Genomic DNA, 16,484 nt, shown 5'->3' with positions numbered 1-16,484 from the left:
TGACTTTGAAGGCTATGCACTACTCCGTCTAATGTTAAATTTGATTCATAGGAACAGGAGTATGTCATTTCACACATCAAATCTGCTCCACCATTCAATTAGATCATGGCTGATCTCTACCTTAATTCCATTTATCTACTTAGTTCCATATCCCTTACCTAATAAAAATCCATAAATCTTAATTTTGAAATTATCAATTGGCCACCCCGCCCCACCCTGGCCAACCTCAACAGTTTTTTAAGGAGAGTGTTTCATATCCGCTACCCTTTGTGCAAAGAAGTGCTTCATGACCACCCCTGAATGAACCTAGCTCTAATTTTAATATCATGCCCCTTGTTCTGGGCTCCCTATCAGCAGAAATAGTTTCTCGCTGTTCACTCAATCAAATCCTTCAATCATCTTAACCAACTCAATTAGATTACCCCATAATCTTCTATGCTCAAGGGAGCATAAGCCCTGTCTTTGCAAGTTAACCCTTTAGCTCAGGTATCACTCGTAAATCAGAGCTATGTCACCTCCAAGGCTAACATATCCTTCCTGAGATGCAGTGGCCAAATCCACAGCTTAACTTTGATTCAGACATTGTACTTTTGCTATTAAGAAATTTCTGAAGATGTTACATCTAGATTACAAATATTCTCCTGGTACCTTCTGCATTTAAAGGCATCTAGAATGCCTCCCAAAGATTCCCCTGATGGCTGTATGTGTGCTGATGACAAAGGTCAGGGAAATGATTTCCAGCACCAAAGGAACAACAACCTTGGTAACCATTCTCATAACTTGTATGTGTCCATTTCTGAATCATGTGAATGACTATTGACTGAATACTGACCCTCTGCTCCCACAGATCAGCAGACAGGAAATGTGGACAAAATATCTCTCCAACCTATCCCAAGTATTCCTTTGACCAGTCTTGCACAGATTGAAGAAAGCAATGATGACAGTTTGTATGAAGTTGTGAGAGACATCCAGCTAGATGCATGGCAGCCAGAGCAGGCATGTCCAGGGCCACAGAGCCTGAAGTACATGACACCATGCAAGGAAATGTCTTCAACAGACCCAAGGCAGATAGATGGGTGTGGCAACGAGAACATGGATCCAGTAGAAGGACAGACACCAGCATCAATTTATGCAAAAATAGTAAAACCGAGAAACAGAGAATACCAATCTCTGGTTCAGGAGAAACTTGAAGCTAAAAATGAAGTGGAAGAGGAAAAGCCCCCACCTGTCCCAGACAAGCACTTAGATTAAGAAGATTCAGCACAGTGCTGAAGATATCAGATAAAGAAACTACACAGATGGAAGTCAGTTTATTAACTGTTATATCTACCACCCAGTGGAACAAAGGCAACAGGTGCATGGGAACACCAGTACTTCCAAATTTCCCTCCAAGGCTGGCATTTTTTGCCCATTGTTGCAATCTCCGTAAAGACCGATAACTTTTAAAAAGAGATTCAAACTTCTAGTTACTAGCTGAAAGAATGAAATGGCAAGATTTCACGTTTTAAAACTTTTACTGTATAAATGTCTAAAAACATTAGCGACTGAATGCTATTTTCTTTTAGTAGGCAACTTATATTTTAAACTACCGAGACATTCCCCTTTTATGCTTATTACACATTGCTAAAAGGACTAATTCTGTGGGAAGTGCAAACAGTCCATAGTTACACCCAGCTTCCAATGGGTTCCCATATCCCTGTTTCACCAAGTAGTAACTTTTAAGTGTATCCAGGCACTTCTCTCAGTTTTTGGAGAGTTCTTTAAAACCACCAACAGCAGTAAAGCCTGTTCCAGTGATTCTTCTTTCCCCTGGCCAGACCAGGAAAAATATCCCAGAATCCCTAGAAGGTTGCAGAATGTGTCTCTTTGACTAGAGACCGTCTTCCTCCCGCATCCGTCTGTGGTAGCTCTCAAAGCCAAGCAGCCTCTTCTCTCTGCAGACCACACAGAAACTGCTGCCCTTCTGAGATATTCATTGATTTGTAAGGAAGCCTGTAATGCGATCTCAAAAATGGCTTCCTTTGCACTCATCTCCAGTGCAATGTGAAACACATTAGCCTTGTATCTAGGTTGAAATGCTGATTAGCTAAGCTTGACCCCAATTCTCCTTCATTTTAGAAGTAAATGGACAGCTTACGGCACAACTGTTTACAACTTGGTACTTTCCACACCTCTTGGGACTTTGGAAGACTCAGGGCCTACTGATTGTAAACTCAAAAACCGCTGTCATTGTCTCCAAGCGTCAATTCCTTGCACCTTCTTCTCAGTAAAACAATCTAAGCCTTCCATTGATCCCTAACAATCAAATCACCCATGCTTACTGTCAGACAGACTGCAGAACAGGTAACAGGACCTCCTTCATTTACCCTAAATTTAAAGCTACAGTGCCAAAATATAATAATCTCATAAACCTAATATTTGTAAAATCAATAGTTGCCCATATAGAAGGAGTTGTGGGCTGCCTTCTTTAATTGTTGCAGTCCACGTGGTGAAGATACTCTGTGTTGTTAGGTAGGGTGATCCAGGATTTAGACCCAGTAACAATGAACAATGATTTATGTCCGAATTGGAATGCTAAAGTAAACAGGGAAATTTGGTTAAGGCAGACATTTAAGGAGATGTTTTGAGACACTCAGCAAAGATACATTCCAATGAGAAGGAAAAGTACCAAATTGAAAGAAAAAGCTTACAATTCCACGAAGATTAATGGCAAGTTGGAAGATTGGATAGAATATGAAAAACTGCAAAGAATGACTAAAAAAAGGAGGAAGAAATTAGAGTATGAGAGAAAACTAGCTAGAAATAAAGAAAAACATATAGTAAGAATTTCTACAGTTATCTAAAAAGGAAAAGAATAAAGCGAATTTTGGTCTTCTGCAGAGTGAGTCTGGGGAGTTAATGTTGGAAATAAGGAAATGGCGGATGCATTGAATAGATATTTTTCATCTGTCTTCACATTGGAGGATACAAATAACATCCCAGAAATAATTGTGCATCAAGAGGTGAAAAGGAGGGAGGAACTTAAAACAATTAGAATCACCAGGGAAGGAGTAGTGAGAAAATTATTAGAACTAAAAGCCGATAAGTTCCAGGTCCTGTTGGACTTCACCCTAGAGTCTTAAAAGAAGTGGCAGCTGAGATAGTAGTGACATTGGTTTTAATTTTACAAAATTCCCTAAATTCTGGAAAGGTCCCATCGGATTAAAAAATAGTGAATGTGACTCCTCTATTTAAGAAAGGAAGGGGGGGACAGAAAGAAAGAAACTCCAGGCACTTAGCTTAACATCTGTCAGAGGAAACATATCCTTCCTGAGATGCAGTGGCCAAATCCACAGCTTCAGCTTGATTCAGACATTGTACTTTTGCTATTAAGAAATTTCTGAAGATGTTACATCCAGATATTAAAGACTGATGATAACCACGTTGATTGTTGTAAAAACCCATTGGTTCACTATTGCCCTTTAGGGAAGGAAATCTGCTGTCTCTACTTGGTCTGGCCACATGTGACTCCAGACCCACAGCAATGTGGTTAACTCTTAAAATGCCCTCTGAACAAGGGCAATTAGGTATGGGAAATAAATGCTGGCCTAGCCAATGATGCCCACATCCCATGAACGAATATAAAAAAAAGTAAGTGAATATATTATCTGTTTTTAGCAGCTTGGAATAGAAAGGCACAAAACATGACTGGGGTTGAGAGGTGTAACACACAGGAGATGAAGGGTGTGTTGCACTGAAAATTTGCACTCACTATATAACATTTTAAGAAAGTTCAACTTTTTGAGCAACTCTTTGGCTTGAGTTTGCAATCTCAAAACCTTTGGTTTTGTAGCTAGGGATGGATTGGGAAGAGGAATCTCGTGATGTGTTGGTACTGCCAACTCTGGTTGGATGTGTTCCTGGGGATTCTATCACATGACCTCCTGCCTTCAATCACTCCACCCCCTCAATTCTGCCATTGGTTGTCTGACACATCTATCCTTGCATTGTCCCACGTTTCCACTTCTGCCTCATCTCCAACATTTTTATAAACTGCAGGAGTTCCTCAGGGTAGTGTCCTAGGCCCAAATGTCTTCAGCTGCTTCATCAATGACCTTCCTTTCATCATAAGGTCAGAAGTGGGGATGTTCGCTGATGATTACACAATGTTCAGCACCATTTGCAACTCCTCAGATACTGAAGCAGTTCATGTCCACATGTAGCAAGACCTGGACAATATCCAAGCTTGGGCTGTCAAGTGGCAAGTAACATTCACGCCACACAAGTGTCAGATAATGACCATCTCCAACAAGAGAGAATCCAACCATCGCCACTTGATGTTCAATGGCATTACCATCACTGAATACCCCACTATCAACATCCTGGGGGTTACCATTGATCAGAAATTGAACTGGACTAGCCATATAAATACTGTGGCTACAAGAGCAGGTCAGAGGCTAAAAATCGTGTGACGAGTAACTCACCTCCTGACTCCCCAAAGCCTGTCCACCATCTACAAGGCACAAGTCAGGAATGTGATGGAATACTCCCCACTTGCCTGGATGAGTGCAGCCCCTGCACCACTGAAGAAGCTGGACACCGTCCAGGACAAGGCAGTCCGCTTGATTGGCACCACATCAACAAACATTCATTCCTTCCACCACCGACACACAGCAGCAGCAGTGTGTACCATCTACAAGGTGCACTGCAGGAATTTACCAAGGCTCCTTAGACAGGACGTTCCAAACCCACAACCACTACCACCTAGAAGGGCAGCAAATAGATGGGAACACCACCAGCTGGAAGTTCCCCTCCAAGTCACTCACCATCCTGACTTGGAAATATATCGCCGTTCCTTCACTGACGCTGGGTCAAAATTCTGGAACTCCCTTCCTAACAGCACTGTGGGTGTATCTACACCACATGGACTGCAGCGGTTCAAGAAGACAGCTCACCACCACCTTCTCAAGGGCAACTAGGGATGGGCAATAAATGCTGGCCCAACCAACAAAGCCCACATCCCGTGAATGAATAAAAAAAAGAAAATATCCAAAGAAAAAGTGGTGGGGGGGGGAGCACTTTCTTTTAATGCCCCAATGAATTTTCCCCGGCTTGCAAATTCATGGAGAACCCAGGGTAATCCTGGGAAGGTGGCAACCCTAACCTTGATGTGGTATCAAAGCTGGGGAATTGGGGAGAAATGCTGTGATTGCTACCACATCCTTCCGTGTAGGCCTTGTGAAACTAATTGTGCTTTCTGCTTTTTCCAGAGTCACACTCCCAACTGAAGAATGGATAAAACTGCTTGTAGTTACTTTTAGTTGAGAGCATTGCAACCTCATAATGAAAATACTGTGACACTGAACAATCAGAACATTTCACTACTGGAGTAAATCACAGTAAACTCCGCTCTATGGTTCACTATAAACAATATTTTGAGCACTGTTTCATAGGCTGATAGTGAGTCACTGTACAGGCTTTTTGCATATACTTTCCATCACAACATGGCTCAGTTTGGTGGACACTCACTCTTGAGTCAGAAGGACTCGATAAAATAATCCAGGCTGATTCTCCAAGGAGTGCTGCATTGTTGGAGGCACCTTGCTTCGGATTTTGAAGGTTGTATGTCCAGATTTAAAAAAGAGCTGGGAGTTCTACTGATATCAATGTTCCTTCCTCACCTATACAAGAAAGAAGTGTCTTATTCTTCAAATCAATGCTGTTTGAGATCTAGCTGCATGCGAAATGGTTGCTGTATTTGCTTACATACTAAAGTCATTGCATTTTAATGTAATTTGTTGTATATATGTTGGAAATGTGTGCTATTTGAATGAAAATACTTTATATGCTTAACTGCAGAGTGTGTGCATACATGTATGTATGCGAATGGAAGATAACATACACAAACTCATATTCTGTTATGTGTATATCAACTGGTGAAGATTCGGATTATTCTGGATTTGCTCCCTGGCCTGTGTTTGGTTGGCTGATCAGAAGTAGGAGTGCCACCCATGGCCTCACTATCTCTGGTTTAAAGGGAACAGAGCTCTTGCTCCTGATAATGTGTATGGAAACTGGATATGGACAGGATCAGATGTAATGCCTTTCATGCTTGAATTGTCTACCAATGTTCATTGCCCAGGCTGAGGCTTGGGAATATGATCTCTGGGCAATGCATGTGAAATGGTACCCCAGCAGGAATTCAAACATCTAGGAAAGAGTATGGGGGAATGGTGAGTGTTTTGCTGAATGGTGTGGTTGAATCCATTCATTTGTTGTCCTGTATATAAATATATTGTTCACTGGTGCAGCCAGTCAGTTTGTAACAGGATTATGCAACATATTAATAAAGCCTTTTGTAAATTTAGAGAAGATATTCCAGTGTCTGCTTCTATACAATCTTTCTTGTCTATTTTATTCCTTTCAGTAGGTGAAAATTGCTAGACGAATGGCTGGCAATAGGTGGGGAATGCGAAAGGGGAACATGTCTCTCTCTAACAAATATTTAAAGAAGTTAAGGAAGTGAAATCCGCTAGACATATTTGTATCATTCGCCTATGATAAATGTCTGGAGAACAATAAACAGCAGGTTACACGAATGCATTTACTTGAGAGTTGGAGGTGCTTTACAATACTTACTAACTCGACTACTTTTTCTCCTATGTACTTACACACTAACCATGCTTAATGGGAATGCACTTACGTACTAATCTCATGCTTGCCTGTATGATGAAAGTACCTCACACCAGTGCACTGTTGGAACTCTACCTAGTCTTGTATAGGGCCAGTGTGAGGGCAGAGCTTGCGAACCTCCGATGAGTAATCTGCACGTGAGCTTAATTTGCATTGATCTCCTGAGCACTGCATGTAATGGATAGGAAAGTCTTCACCACTTACAATGTTAATGTTTAAAACTAGCAGTCACTTATATCAGCCAAAAAGCAATTATCCATTATTCATTTGCATAAACTTCAATTTCAAAGTTGCCAGTTATTGGATCTTAAGGGCTCCGAGTATTTCGGGCAGAGACTGCTGTGCTGACTCACCAGTATGCGTCTCATTAGGGTTCACTGAATGCAAAATGTTGTTAAATGTTAATGTTAATTTCTCTATTGTGCACTTAAAACCGTTCTAATCGGTGTGGGCTTGCAGTTTGTAAATTGACTTTATAGCTTAAATACTGCTACGCTGAAGGAATATTATTTTTGCTGAAATAACTTCACCCCATTATACTACCCATTGTGTATAATTGGCAAATTGCATTCATGTGAATATACCTGCTACTGTATTAGTGTGTTTATCAATAAAGGTTATAAATCAGACGTTTCTCTATTTCAGCATTTGGGGAGAAGAGTCAGATCTCTACAGGACAAGTGAGCACATCACAAAGCCAGTGCTTTCATCCACCCCTCCAACACTGACTTCATATGTAATATTTGCAATCAGATTTGCAAACTGAGATTTGGTTTAACATCACATATGAGGCAACACCAATCCAGATGGTGAACAACTATTCTGCTTGCTGACCACTCATCCAGAGAATCCAAGAATCTCCATCGCTTGAGTCCATTAGCCTGTATTAAGACTAAAAGTTACGGATTATCATGAACTCATTAGCCTCCATTGTTGTAATCCTTCCCCCTGATGCTTTTATCATGGTGCTGCATGACTTGTACCCTGCTCATTGTGATTTGTGCTTAATACATCATTAGTACTAAACGTATGAGGTGGAACAGTCCTTTGTGTGTTAGGGGGATTGAATGTCTTAAAGATCCACATAATCAATCATGAGCAGGGTTGTAGTGTATTGGAGTTGTAAGGAGTGGCAACACACATGCCAACCCTACTGCTTTGGAACTGGATGTGCTGAATCCCTAATCACAACTGGTACATTGGGGAGATGTTAAACGAAAGGCAACCGATCAGGTGTCTCTTCATTGAGGTGGCATGGAGGGTCTACAAAAAGTGATAATTAGATAATCTCTGAACCTCCATTGTGCACAGGCTTACATTTGGTAGGAGACTGTTATGGGCGTAGCTGTAATTATATTCTTGGCCACAAGGGAGAGTACTTCATCAGATGACAGCTATTTAGGGAAGGAAGTAGCATTACAGAGCAATAACTGTGTAGTTTCCCTATATTACAACTGTGACTACACTTCAAAAATACTTTCTTGGCTTTAAAGTGTTTTCTTTCAGACATCCTGAGACTGTGAAATATAAATTATATATAGATTATATAAATTCTTTCTTTACAAGTCAATAATAGCACAAAACTTCTAAACTCCACAAAGTCACAGATCAGAATAGATATTGTTGAATGGAACAGGAGCATTATTCTTTGGGGAAAATCCTTTTAGTGTTTATTGCTGATATTGTGTGTTATTCTTTTATCAATATGGCAGAGTACTGAATTTCCTCTAGGGGTTTCTCGCAAAAATTGCAGTTTTACAGAAAGGTGTATAACCAAACATGTGAAAGACAATAGGGATTCTTACACAGCTTGGATAGAAGGAAAGTGGAGGGGGGGGGGGGGAGAGAGAGAGAGAGAGGATTTGATGGCATATTGTTTTAAAAATAACATTTTAGGAATACACTGTCAGTAATTTGAGACATGATGTGGTAAGTGTGGTGTGCTTGTGAGGAAATGTCGACTTTAGGCCTTCAGTTCCTAAAGCTCTCTTAACACTAGGTGTTTTCCTCACATTATGTTTGGATAATCTCTGTGCCTCCATTGTGCACAGGCTTACATTTGGCAGGAGACAGTTATCGGCATAGCTGCAATTGTATTCTTGGCCACAAGGGAGAGTAGTTCATCAGATGACACCTATTTAGGGAAGGAAGTAGCATCACAGAGCAATAACGATATGTAGTTTCCCTATATTACAACAGTGGCTACACTTTGAAAATATTTTCTTGGTTATTTGTATATTTTGTAGGTTAATTGAGAGAGATTGATTGCCGTAATTGATCAATAACTCCATTATTATTGTACTGTACCATGCAACTACCAGAATGGTAGAGGTGAACTAGATGAATTTTGGTCTTTGTTGTCTAGCAATTCCTATGTGTCAGTGCTGGATGAGCAGAAATTTCCTCCAACTAAATATTAGGAAGGCCGAAGCCATTGTCTTTGGTCCATGCCATAAACTCCATTCTCTAGCCACCAATTCCATCCCTCCCCTGGCAACTATCTCAGGTTGAACCAGATTGTTCACAACTTCGGTGTCGTCTTTGACTCTTGAGATGAGCTTCCAACCATATATCTGCGCCAATAGTAAGACCGCCTATTTTCATCTCTGTACAATCACTCCTGCCTCAGCTCATCCGCAGCTGAAATCCTCATCCATGCCTTTATTACCTCTAGATTTGACTATTTCAATGCTGACTTGGCTGGCTTCCCAACTTCCATCCCCTCCCCTCCCCCCAATAAATTTAAGAGCATCCAAAATTCTGTTATCCACATCCTAACTGGCACTGGGTGACAGCTCTGTGCTTGCTGACCTATTAAGAAACCCCTCAATTTCAAAATTCTCCTCCTGGTTTTCAAATCCCTCCATAGTCTTGTTCCACTCTATGCCTATAACCTCCTCCAGCCCTACACCATTCTGAGACATTTATCTTGATCGTTGCACATACTTGCACATCCCAAAATTGAATCACCCCACTATTGATATAGCCACCACTGTGTTCCAAAGCAGCATCTGGGACATCTTGTAAATGGCTACAGCATGAGAACAGGCTGTGTGGTTGGAGTGTGATGCTTGTGACGATAATAGAGGTTTTGCCCTCTGAGGTATGTGGGACCTGCTCAGGCCCCAACTCCTACCTCGCGGCAGTCAGGGAGATTTGCCTTTTGCTGGAATGCTAATTGGGCTTTGGGGTTAGGGGTTAGAGTTTGAAGCTAGTCTATTGATTGTAATAGGAGCTAGATTTTTGGACCACTCGAAATTCCGATACTGACCTGTAGTAGGCCTAAAGCCTGCAATCACTAATTTTTGCAATTTGATATTTTTGCATTTTATTTCTGCTTTGCTCTTGATTTTAAGAGAATTTGTGTTAAGCCTGTATTGAATTCTTAAAAGTCACTTTGGAGACCTTGATTTAAAATTGTGATTTTGATTTGAATAAATGAAGTAACTAAGCAATTTTGTAATCAACAGTAATCAGTAGTGATTATTAACTGCGGACTTGTTCTTTTTTTCCCCCAAGGATTCCTTCGCTTGTTTTCATGCTGGTCAAAATAGGCCATGTTCACAATAATTGTTTTGTCTAAACTACTGTTTTTCCTCTTCTGGCTAGATTTGCTAAAATAAAAGTTGTTTTCTATTGTTTAACAGGTATCAATTCTTACTGCATTCTATGAGCCAGAACAATGGACAACCTTGCATGTGGGGTGATCAACTATGGTGTGAAATCAGGAGATTGATGAACAGAATAATTTGGTTTATGGCAGATGGAAGACACTATCAAAAAGGTGTGCAAACAGCCTAAGTCCTGCAAGCCTCGGAGTGCCTGTGAGAAGAATATGATAAGGATTCATGGTTGTCAGGTTGTTTTGAGAAAGTCCAGATGGAGGCCTCAGAAGGCTGGAATGGAAATTGGAATAAAGGGGCACAGCGTCCAGCGTTCAGGGCTCCAGCCAGAGTGGAATAGTCAACCACTGAAGAATATGGAGGAAGGGGCTTCAACAGAATGACTGGCCAGAGAGTCCATCCCTGTGCAAGGTTATTCGGAGACTTGGTGATGTGTACACCATGCGGAACTGTACCACTTTAGGGAAATTTCTTGAACAGACCAATTTGGGGTTACCATTTGTGCTACAATGAAGTTGTCTTTCTTCCTTTCTTTTAATATATATGATATTCGTATATATTTTCCTTTTTTAAAATAAAGTAATCTTTCCTTTTTATCATTAATAATTGTTTAATAAAAGCTGTTGTTTTCACACATTACTTGGTACTGAGTCATTCATTCCTATTATGTCCAGAGTACGGCTCCGAGCCTAAAAGAGACGCTGCAAGGGACTCTCACTCACAAGGGGATATTGTGCATCCTTGGAATGCACCGTACAATCACTGTCAGATTCAGGGTATTCAAGGCTATAGATCCATGACACAAATTAGAATTAAGATACAGATCAGTTATGAATATTGGAATAGGGTAGAGGATGAATGGCCTACTCTGGCCCTATGTTCCTAGTATGCAGCAGTAACAGGCTGTTAATGCATTCTATAGGTATAGTTTCTAGACTGAACATTAATTTTGTAGTTTAATGTTCTAGAAGATCAGTTAGAACCGCTTTGTGATGTTGTATTGTCACTGTTATGTCATTGCTGTGGAGAAACGATTTTTATTTTCTTTCATCCACACAAGCAATGTGGGGATGTGGTTAATGCACAATTTTGTATTGGTTCAGGTTAAGCATTTTACTGTTGGCTCTAAGTTTAATTCGCTAACAAATGGTAAGTCTCTTTTCTCGATATTATAAAGGCACTGTTTCCAAGTAGGAAAGTGTAACGGGTTTGTTTTCTGTTTCCTCAACCACACCATTTCATGAAGACACTGACTAATGCTGGTTTCACACGAACCGCCAACCTTTCTGTTCTCAGTCCAAGGAACCACACTGCTCATGTGAGCTTAGATGCTGAATGCTGGCAGGCTATAATTAATTGGGTACACACATGAACTGAGCATGAACCCATCTCTGCTCCTGCCTCAGCACATCCACAGGTGAAACCCTTATCCATGTTTTTGTTAAACTCAATATGTTCTCCTGGCTGACCTCCCTACTTGCACCCTTCATAATTCTGCTGCCTGTATCCTGACACACACGATGTATCATTTCCTGACACACATGTGCTCATTGACCTACTTTGACTTCCAGTCTGGTAGCATTTTAAAATTCTTATCCTCATTTTCAAATCCTTCCATAGCCTCACCCCTCCCTAACTCTACCACCCGCTGAGATTTGTGCACGCCTCAGTTCTGGCCTCTTGTGTATCCCCGATTTTCATTGCTCCACCATTAGCAACCAAGGCCCGAAGCTCTGGAATTCCCTCCATAAATATCTCCACTTCTCAGCCTCTCTGTGCTCCTTGTTAATACTCCTTAAAACCTACCTCTATGGAGCTTTTGATCAACTGTCCTGATAATCTCTTATGCTGCTTGGTGTTAAAATTTGTTTAATAATACTGCAGTGAAAATATTTTACTACATTAAATGCACTATATAAATGCAAGATGTTGTTGTTGCGCCTGTTCTATCCTGAAGGCCACAGAAAAACACTTTCCAGCAGGCGTCACTAATGATTAGTGGTTACTTTGGCTGATTTATTCTCTCCTTCCAGTGATATGTGAAGACAATTGTAGCACCAGTAAAGAAAGAACGGCTTGCATTTCTATAGCATTTTTCACAACCACAGGTCATCCCAAAGCACTTCACAGCCAATAATGTATTTTTGAGGTGTGGTCACTGTTGTAATAAAGGAAACAATGGAGCCAATTTGCACATGGCAAAGTTCCAGTAAAACAATGTGATAATGACCAGATAATCTGTTTTAATTATGTTGATTGAGAGAGAGATGTTAGCTTGGACAGCAGGGAGAACTCCCCTGCCATGTGATCATTTACTTGAGGGCAGATGGGACCTCGGTTTAATATCTCAACTGAAAGACGGTGCCTCCAAGAGTGCAGTGCTCCCTCAGTACTACACTGGAGTGCTAGTTTATGTGCTCAAATCTCTGGAATGGAACTTGAATTTACAACTTCTAACTCAGAGATGGGTGTACTAGCTACTGAGTCACGCTGATGGAAAGGCTGGGAATTGAACCTGGGACTTACAAGCATGCATGGCTCAGGAACACACGGTAAGTGCCTTCGCTCATTAAGCCACTTGAAAACTGAGAAGCTGAAGATGCTGTCCAAAAATCACTTGAAATTTGCTTTGGTTATGACAGATTCACTTCCATGTGGCAATTTCTCTTTCTGCATGATGGAGCTTGGGCTGTACGACGTAATTCAAACAACCGTAATGCTAATTTCAATTTCACTGCAGATTATGAAAGAATACTACACTTATACTACAACTGAAGAAGTGCAGTTATGGAATAAGCATTGCCTGAATCTTGAGTCAGAGCACAAGCTGCCAATGGAGAGAAATGGAATGACGCTCCCTGTGGGAGTCAGTCTGAGCCTTAATGTTCAATTTACACACTATGTCTCCCAAACTGCTTCCTCCAATAACTAACCCAGCGTGAATGTACCTCAAACACAATTATAAAATCTTTTCTCACACCCCTTCTGGTTTCTGAATATAATTACTGTTTTTGTTTAGCTTAAGAGAATCTCTCGACTGAGCTGTGTGGAATTAATTGCTCTCATACTTCTTGGTAATCAAAGACAATAAGTGAAAAAGGTAAGAAAGTTACACATTAATAATATAGAGGGAGGCTCAATGTACCAATAGTCTTGCTTGCCTAGAACATGATATTGATATTATATGTAAAGTTATACTTCATAAATTGCCTATAACCTTACAGAAATCAGTTCTTCCCATAAAACTGATGGCATTCCCATCATATTCTATGTAGATGAAGCAATAGTTTTTTTAATGGCATAAACATTATACCATGGAAGGCCAAGCATGGTTCAGTGAATAGCACACTCATGCTAAGGGAGTGTTACACTGTCAGTAGTGCTGTCTTTCAAATGAGATGTCAAACCAGGTGTGCATTTCGCCCTCTCAGGTTATGTAGTCAATCCATACACTATTTTGAAACAGAACATGGGAATTCTCCTTGGTGTCCTGGCCAATATTTATCTCTTAAGCAATATTGTGTAAAAATTTAAGGAAAAACTTGCGTTTATATAGCACCTTTCATGACCACCAGATGTCTCAAAATGCTTAACTACCGATGAAGTACTTTTAAAGTGTAATCAATGTTGTAATTTAGGAAATGCGGCAACCAATATGTGCACAGCAAGCTTCCACAAACAGCAATGTGATTATGACCAGATAATCTGTTTTTTGAGATGTTGATTTTTTTAAATTCATTCATGGGATGTAGGCTTTGCTGGCTGGGCCAGCATTTATTGCCCATCCCTAGTTGCCCTTGAGAAAGTGGTGGTGAGTTGCCTTCTTGAACCACTGCAGTCCATGTGGTGTAGGTACGCCCACAGTGCTGTTAGAAAGGGAGTTCCAGGATTTTGACCCAGCGACAGCGAAGGAACGGCGATATATTTCCAAGTCAGGATGGTGAGTTATTTGGGGGGTGGGGGGGTAATCTACAGGTGGTGGTGGTGTTCCCATCTATCTGCTGCCCTTCTCCTTCTAGGAGATAGTGGTCATGGGTTTGGAAGGTCCTGTCTAAGGAGCCTTGGTGAATTCCTGCACTAAAGGGTACACACTGCTGCTACAGTGCATCGGTGGTGGAGGGAGTGAATGTTTCTGGATGTGGTGCCAATCAAGTGGGCTGCTTTGTCCTGGACGATGTCCAGCTTCTTCAGTGTTCTGGGAGCTGCACTCATTCAGGCAAGTGGGGAGTATTCCATCACATTCCCGACTTGTGCCTTGTAGATGGTGGACAGGCTTTGGGGAGTCAGGTGGTGGGTTATTTGTCACACGATTCCTAGCCTCTGACCTGCTCTTGTAGCCACAGTATTTATATGGCTAGTCCAGTTCAATTTCTGCTCAATAGTAATCCCAAGGATGTTGATAGCGGGGGATTCAGTGATGGTTATGCCATTGAATGTCAAGGAGCAGTGGTTAGATTCTCTCTTGTTGGTGATGGTCATACCTAGCACTTGTGTGGCATGGATGTTACTGGCCACTTGTCAGCCCAAGCCTGGATATTGTCCAGGTCTTGCTACATTTGGACATGGACTGCTTCAGTATCTGAGGAGTCGCGAACGGTGCTGGACATTATGCAATCTTCAGCAAACATCCACACTTCTGACCTTATGATGGAAGGAAGGTCATTGATGAAGCAGCTGAAGATGGTTGGGCCTAGAACACTACCCTGAGGAACTCCTGCAGTGATGTCCTGGAGCTGAGATGACAGACCTCCAACAACCACAACCATCTTCCTTTATGCTAGCTATGACTCTAACCAGCAGAGAGTTTTCCTCTGATTCCCATTGACTCCAGTTTTGCTAGGAATCCTTGATGCCACACATGGTCAAATGTGGCCTTGATGTCAAGGGCAGTCACTCTCACCTCACCTCGGGAGTTCAGCTCTTTTGTCCATGTTTGAACCAAGGCTGAAATGAGGTCAGGAGCTGAGTGGCCCTGTCAGAACCCAAACTGGGCATCAGTGAGCAGGTTATTGCTAAGCAAGTGCCGCGTAATAGCACTGTTGATGACCCCTTCCGTTATTTTACTGATGATCGAGAGTAGACTGGTGGGATGGTAATTGGCCGGGTTGGATTTGTCCTGCTTTTTGTGTGCAGGACATACCTGGGCAATTTTCCACATAGCCAGGTAGATGCCAGTGTTGTAGCTGTAGCGGAACAGCTTGGCTAGGGGCGCAGCAAGTTCTGGAGCACAAATCTTCAGTACTATTGCTGGAATATTGTCAGGGCCTTTAGCCTTTGCAATATCAAGTGCCGTTTCTTGATATCACGTGGAGTGAATCAAATTGGCTGAAGACTGGCATCTGTGATGCTGGAGACCTCCGGAAGAGGCCGAGATGGATCATTCACTCGGCACTTCTGACTGATGATTGTTACAAATGCTTCAGCCTTATCTTTTGTACTGCTGTGCTGGGCTCCTCCATCATTGAGGACAGGGATATTTGTGGAGCCTCCTCCTCCAGTGAGTTGTTTAATTGTCCACCACCATTCATGACTGGATGTGGCAATACTGCAGAGCTTAGATCTGATCCATTGGTTGTGGAGTCGCTTATCTCTGTCTATCACTTGCTGCTTATGCTGTTTGGCACGCAAGTAGTCCTGTGTTATAGCTTCACCAGGTTGACACTTCATTTTTAGGTATGCCTGGTGCTGCTCCTGGCATGCCCTCCTGCACTCTTCATTGAACGAAGGTTGATCCCCTGGCTTGATGGTAATGGTAGAGTGGGGGATATGCCGGGCTATGAGGTTACAGATTGTGTTCGAGTACAATTCTGCTGCTGCTGATGGCTCACAGCACCTCATGGATGCCCAGTCTTGAGTTGCTAGATCTGTTTGAAATCTATCCCATTTAGCACGACGATAGTGCCACACAGTACAATGAAGGGTATCCTCAAAGTGAAGGCGGGACTTTGTCTCCATAATGACTGTGTGGTGGTCACTCCTACCGATACTGTCCTGGACAGATGTATCTGCGGCAGGCAGTTTGGTGAGGATGAGTTTGTTTTACCCTTTTGTTGGTTCCCTCACCACCTGCCACAGACCCAGTCTAGCAGCTATGTCATTTAGGACTCAGCCAGCTTGGTCAGTAGTGGTGCGACCGAGTCACTCTTGGTGATGGACATTGAAGTCTCCCACCCAGAGTACATTCTGCAC

The 16,484-nt window shown here is 41.8% G+C and overlaps 1 protein-coding gene across 1 annotated transcript in view; it reads left to right on the top strand.

The window, feature by feature from the left end:
• Nucleotides 1–3,421, top strand: part of LOC144696013 (uncharacterized) — a 30,596-nt gene extending 27,175 nt beyond the window's left edge. The window contains exon 5 of the mRNA XM_078567184.1: nt 848–3,421. Within this exon, the coding sequence (XP_078423310.1) occupies nt 848–1,251 (404 nt within the window). The 3' untranslated portion in view covers nt 1,252–3,421. The remainder of the gene's footprint in view (nt 1–847) is intronic.
• Nucleotides 3,422–16,484: the final 13,063 nt, after the last annotated feature.

The sequence above is a fragment of the Cetorhinus maximus genome, chromosome 21 (assembly GCF_964194155.1).
Source record: "Cetorhinus maximus chromosome 21, sCetMax3.hap1.1, whole genome shotgun sequence".
Classification (NCBI taxonomy): domain Eukaryota; kingdom Metazoa; phylum Chordata; class Chondrichthyes; order Lamniformes; family Cetorhinidae; genus Cetorhinus; species Cetorhinus maximus.
Note: the sequence above shows the minus strand (reverse complement) of the source record. Positions and strands in the feature narration are given on the sequence as shown.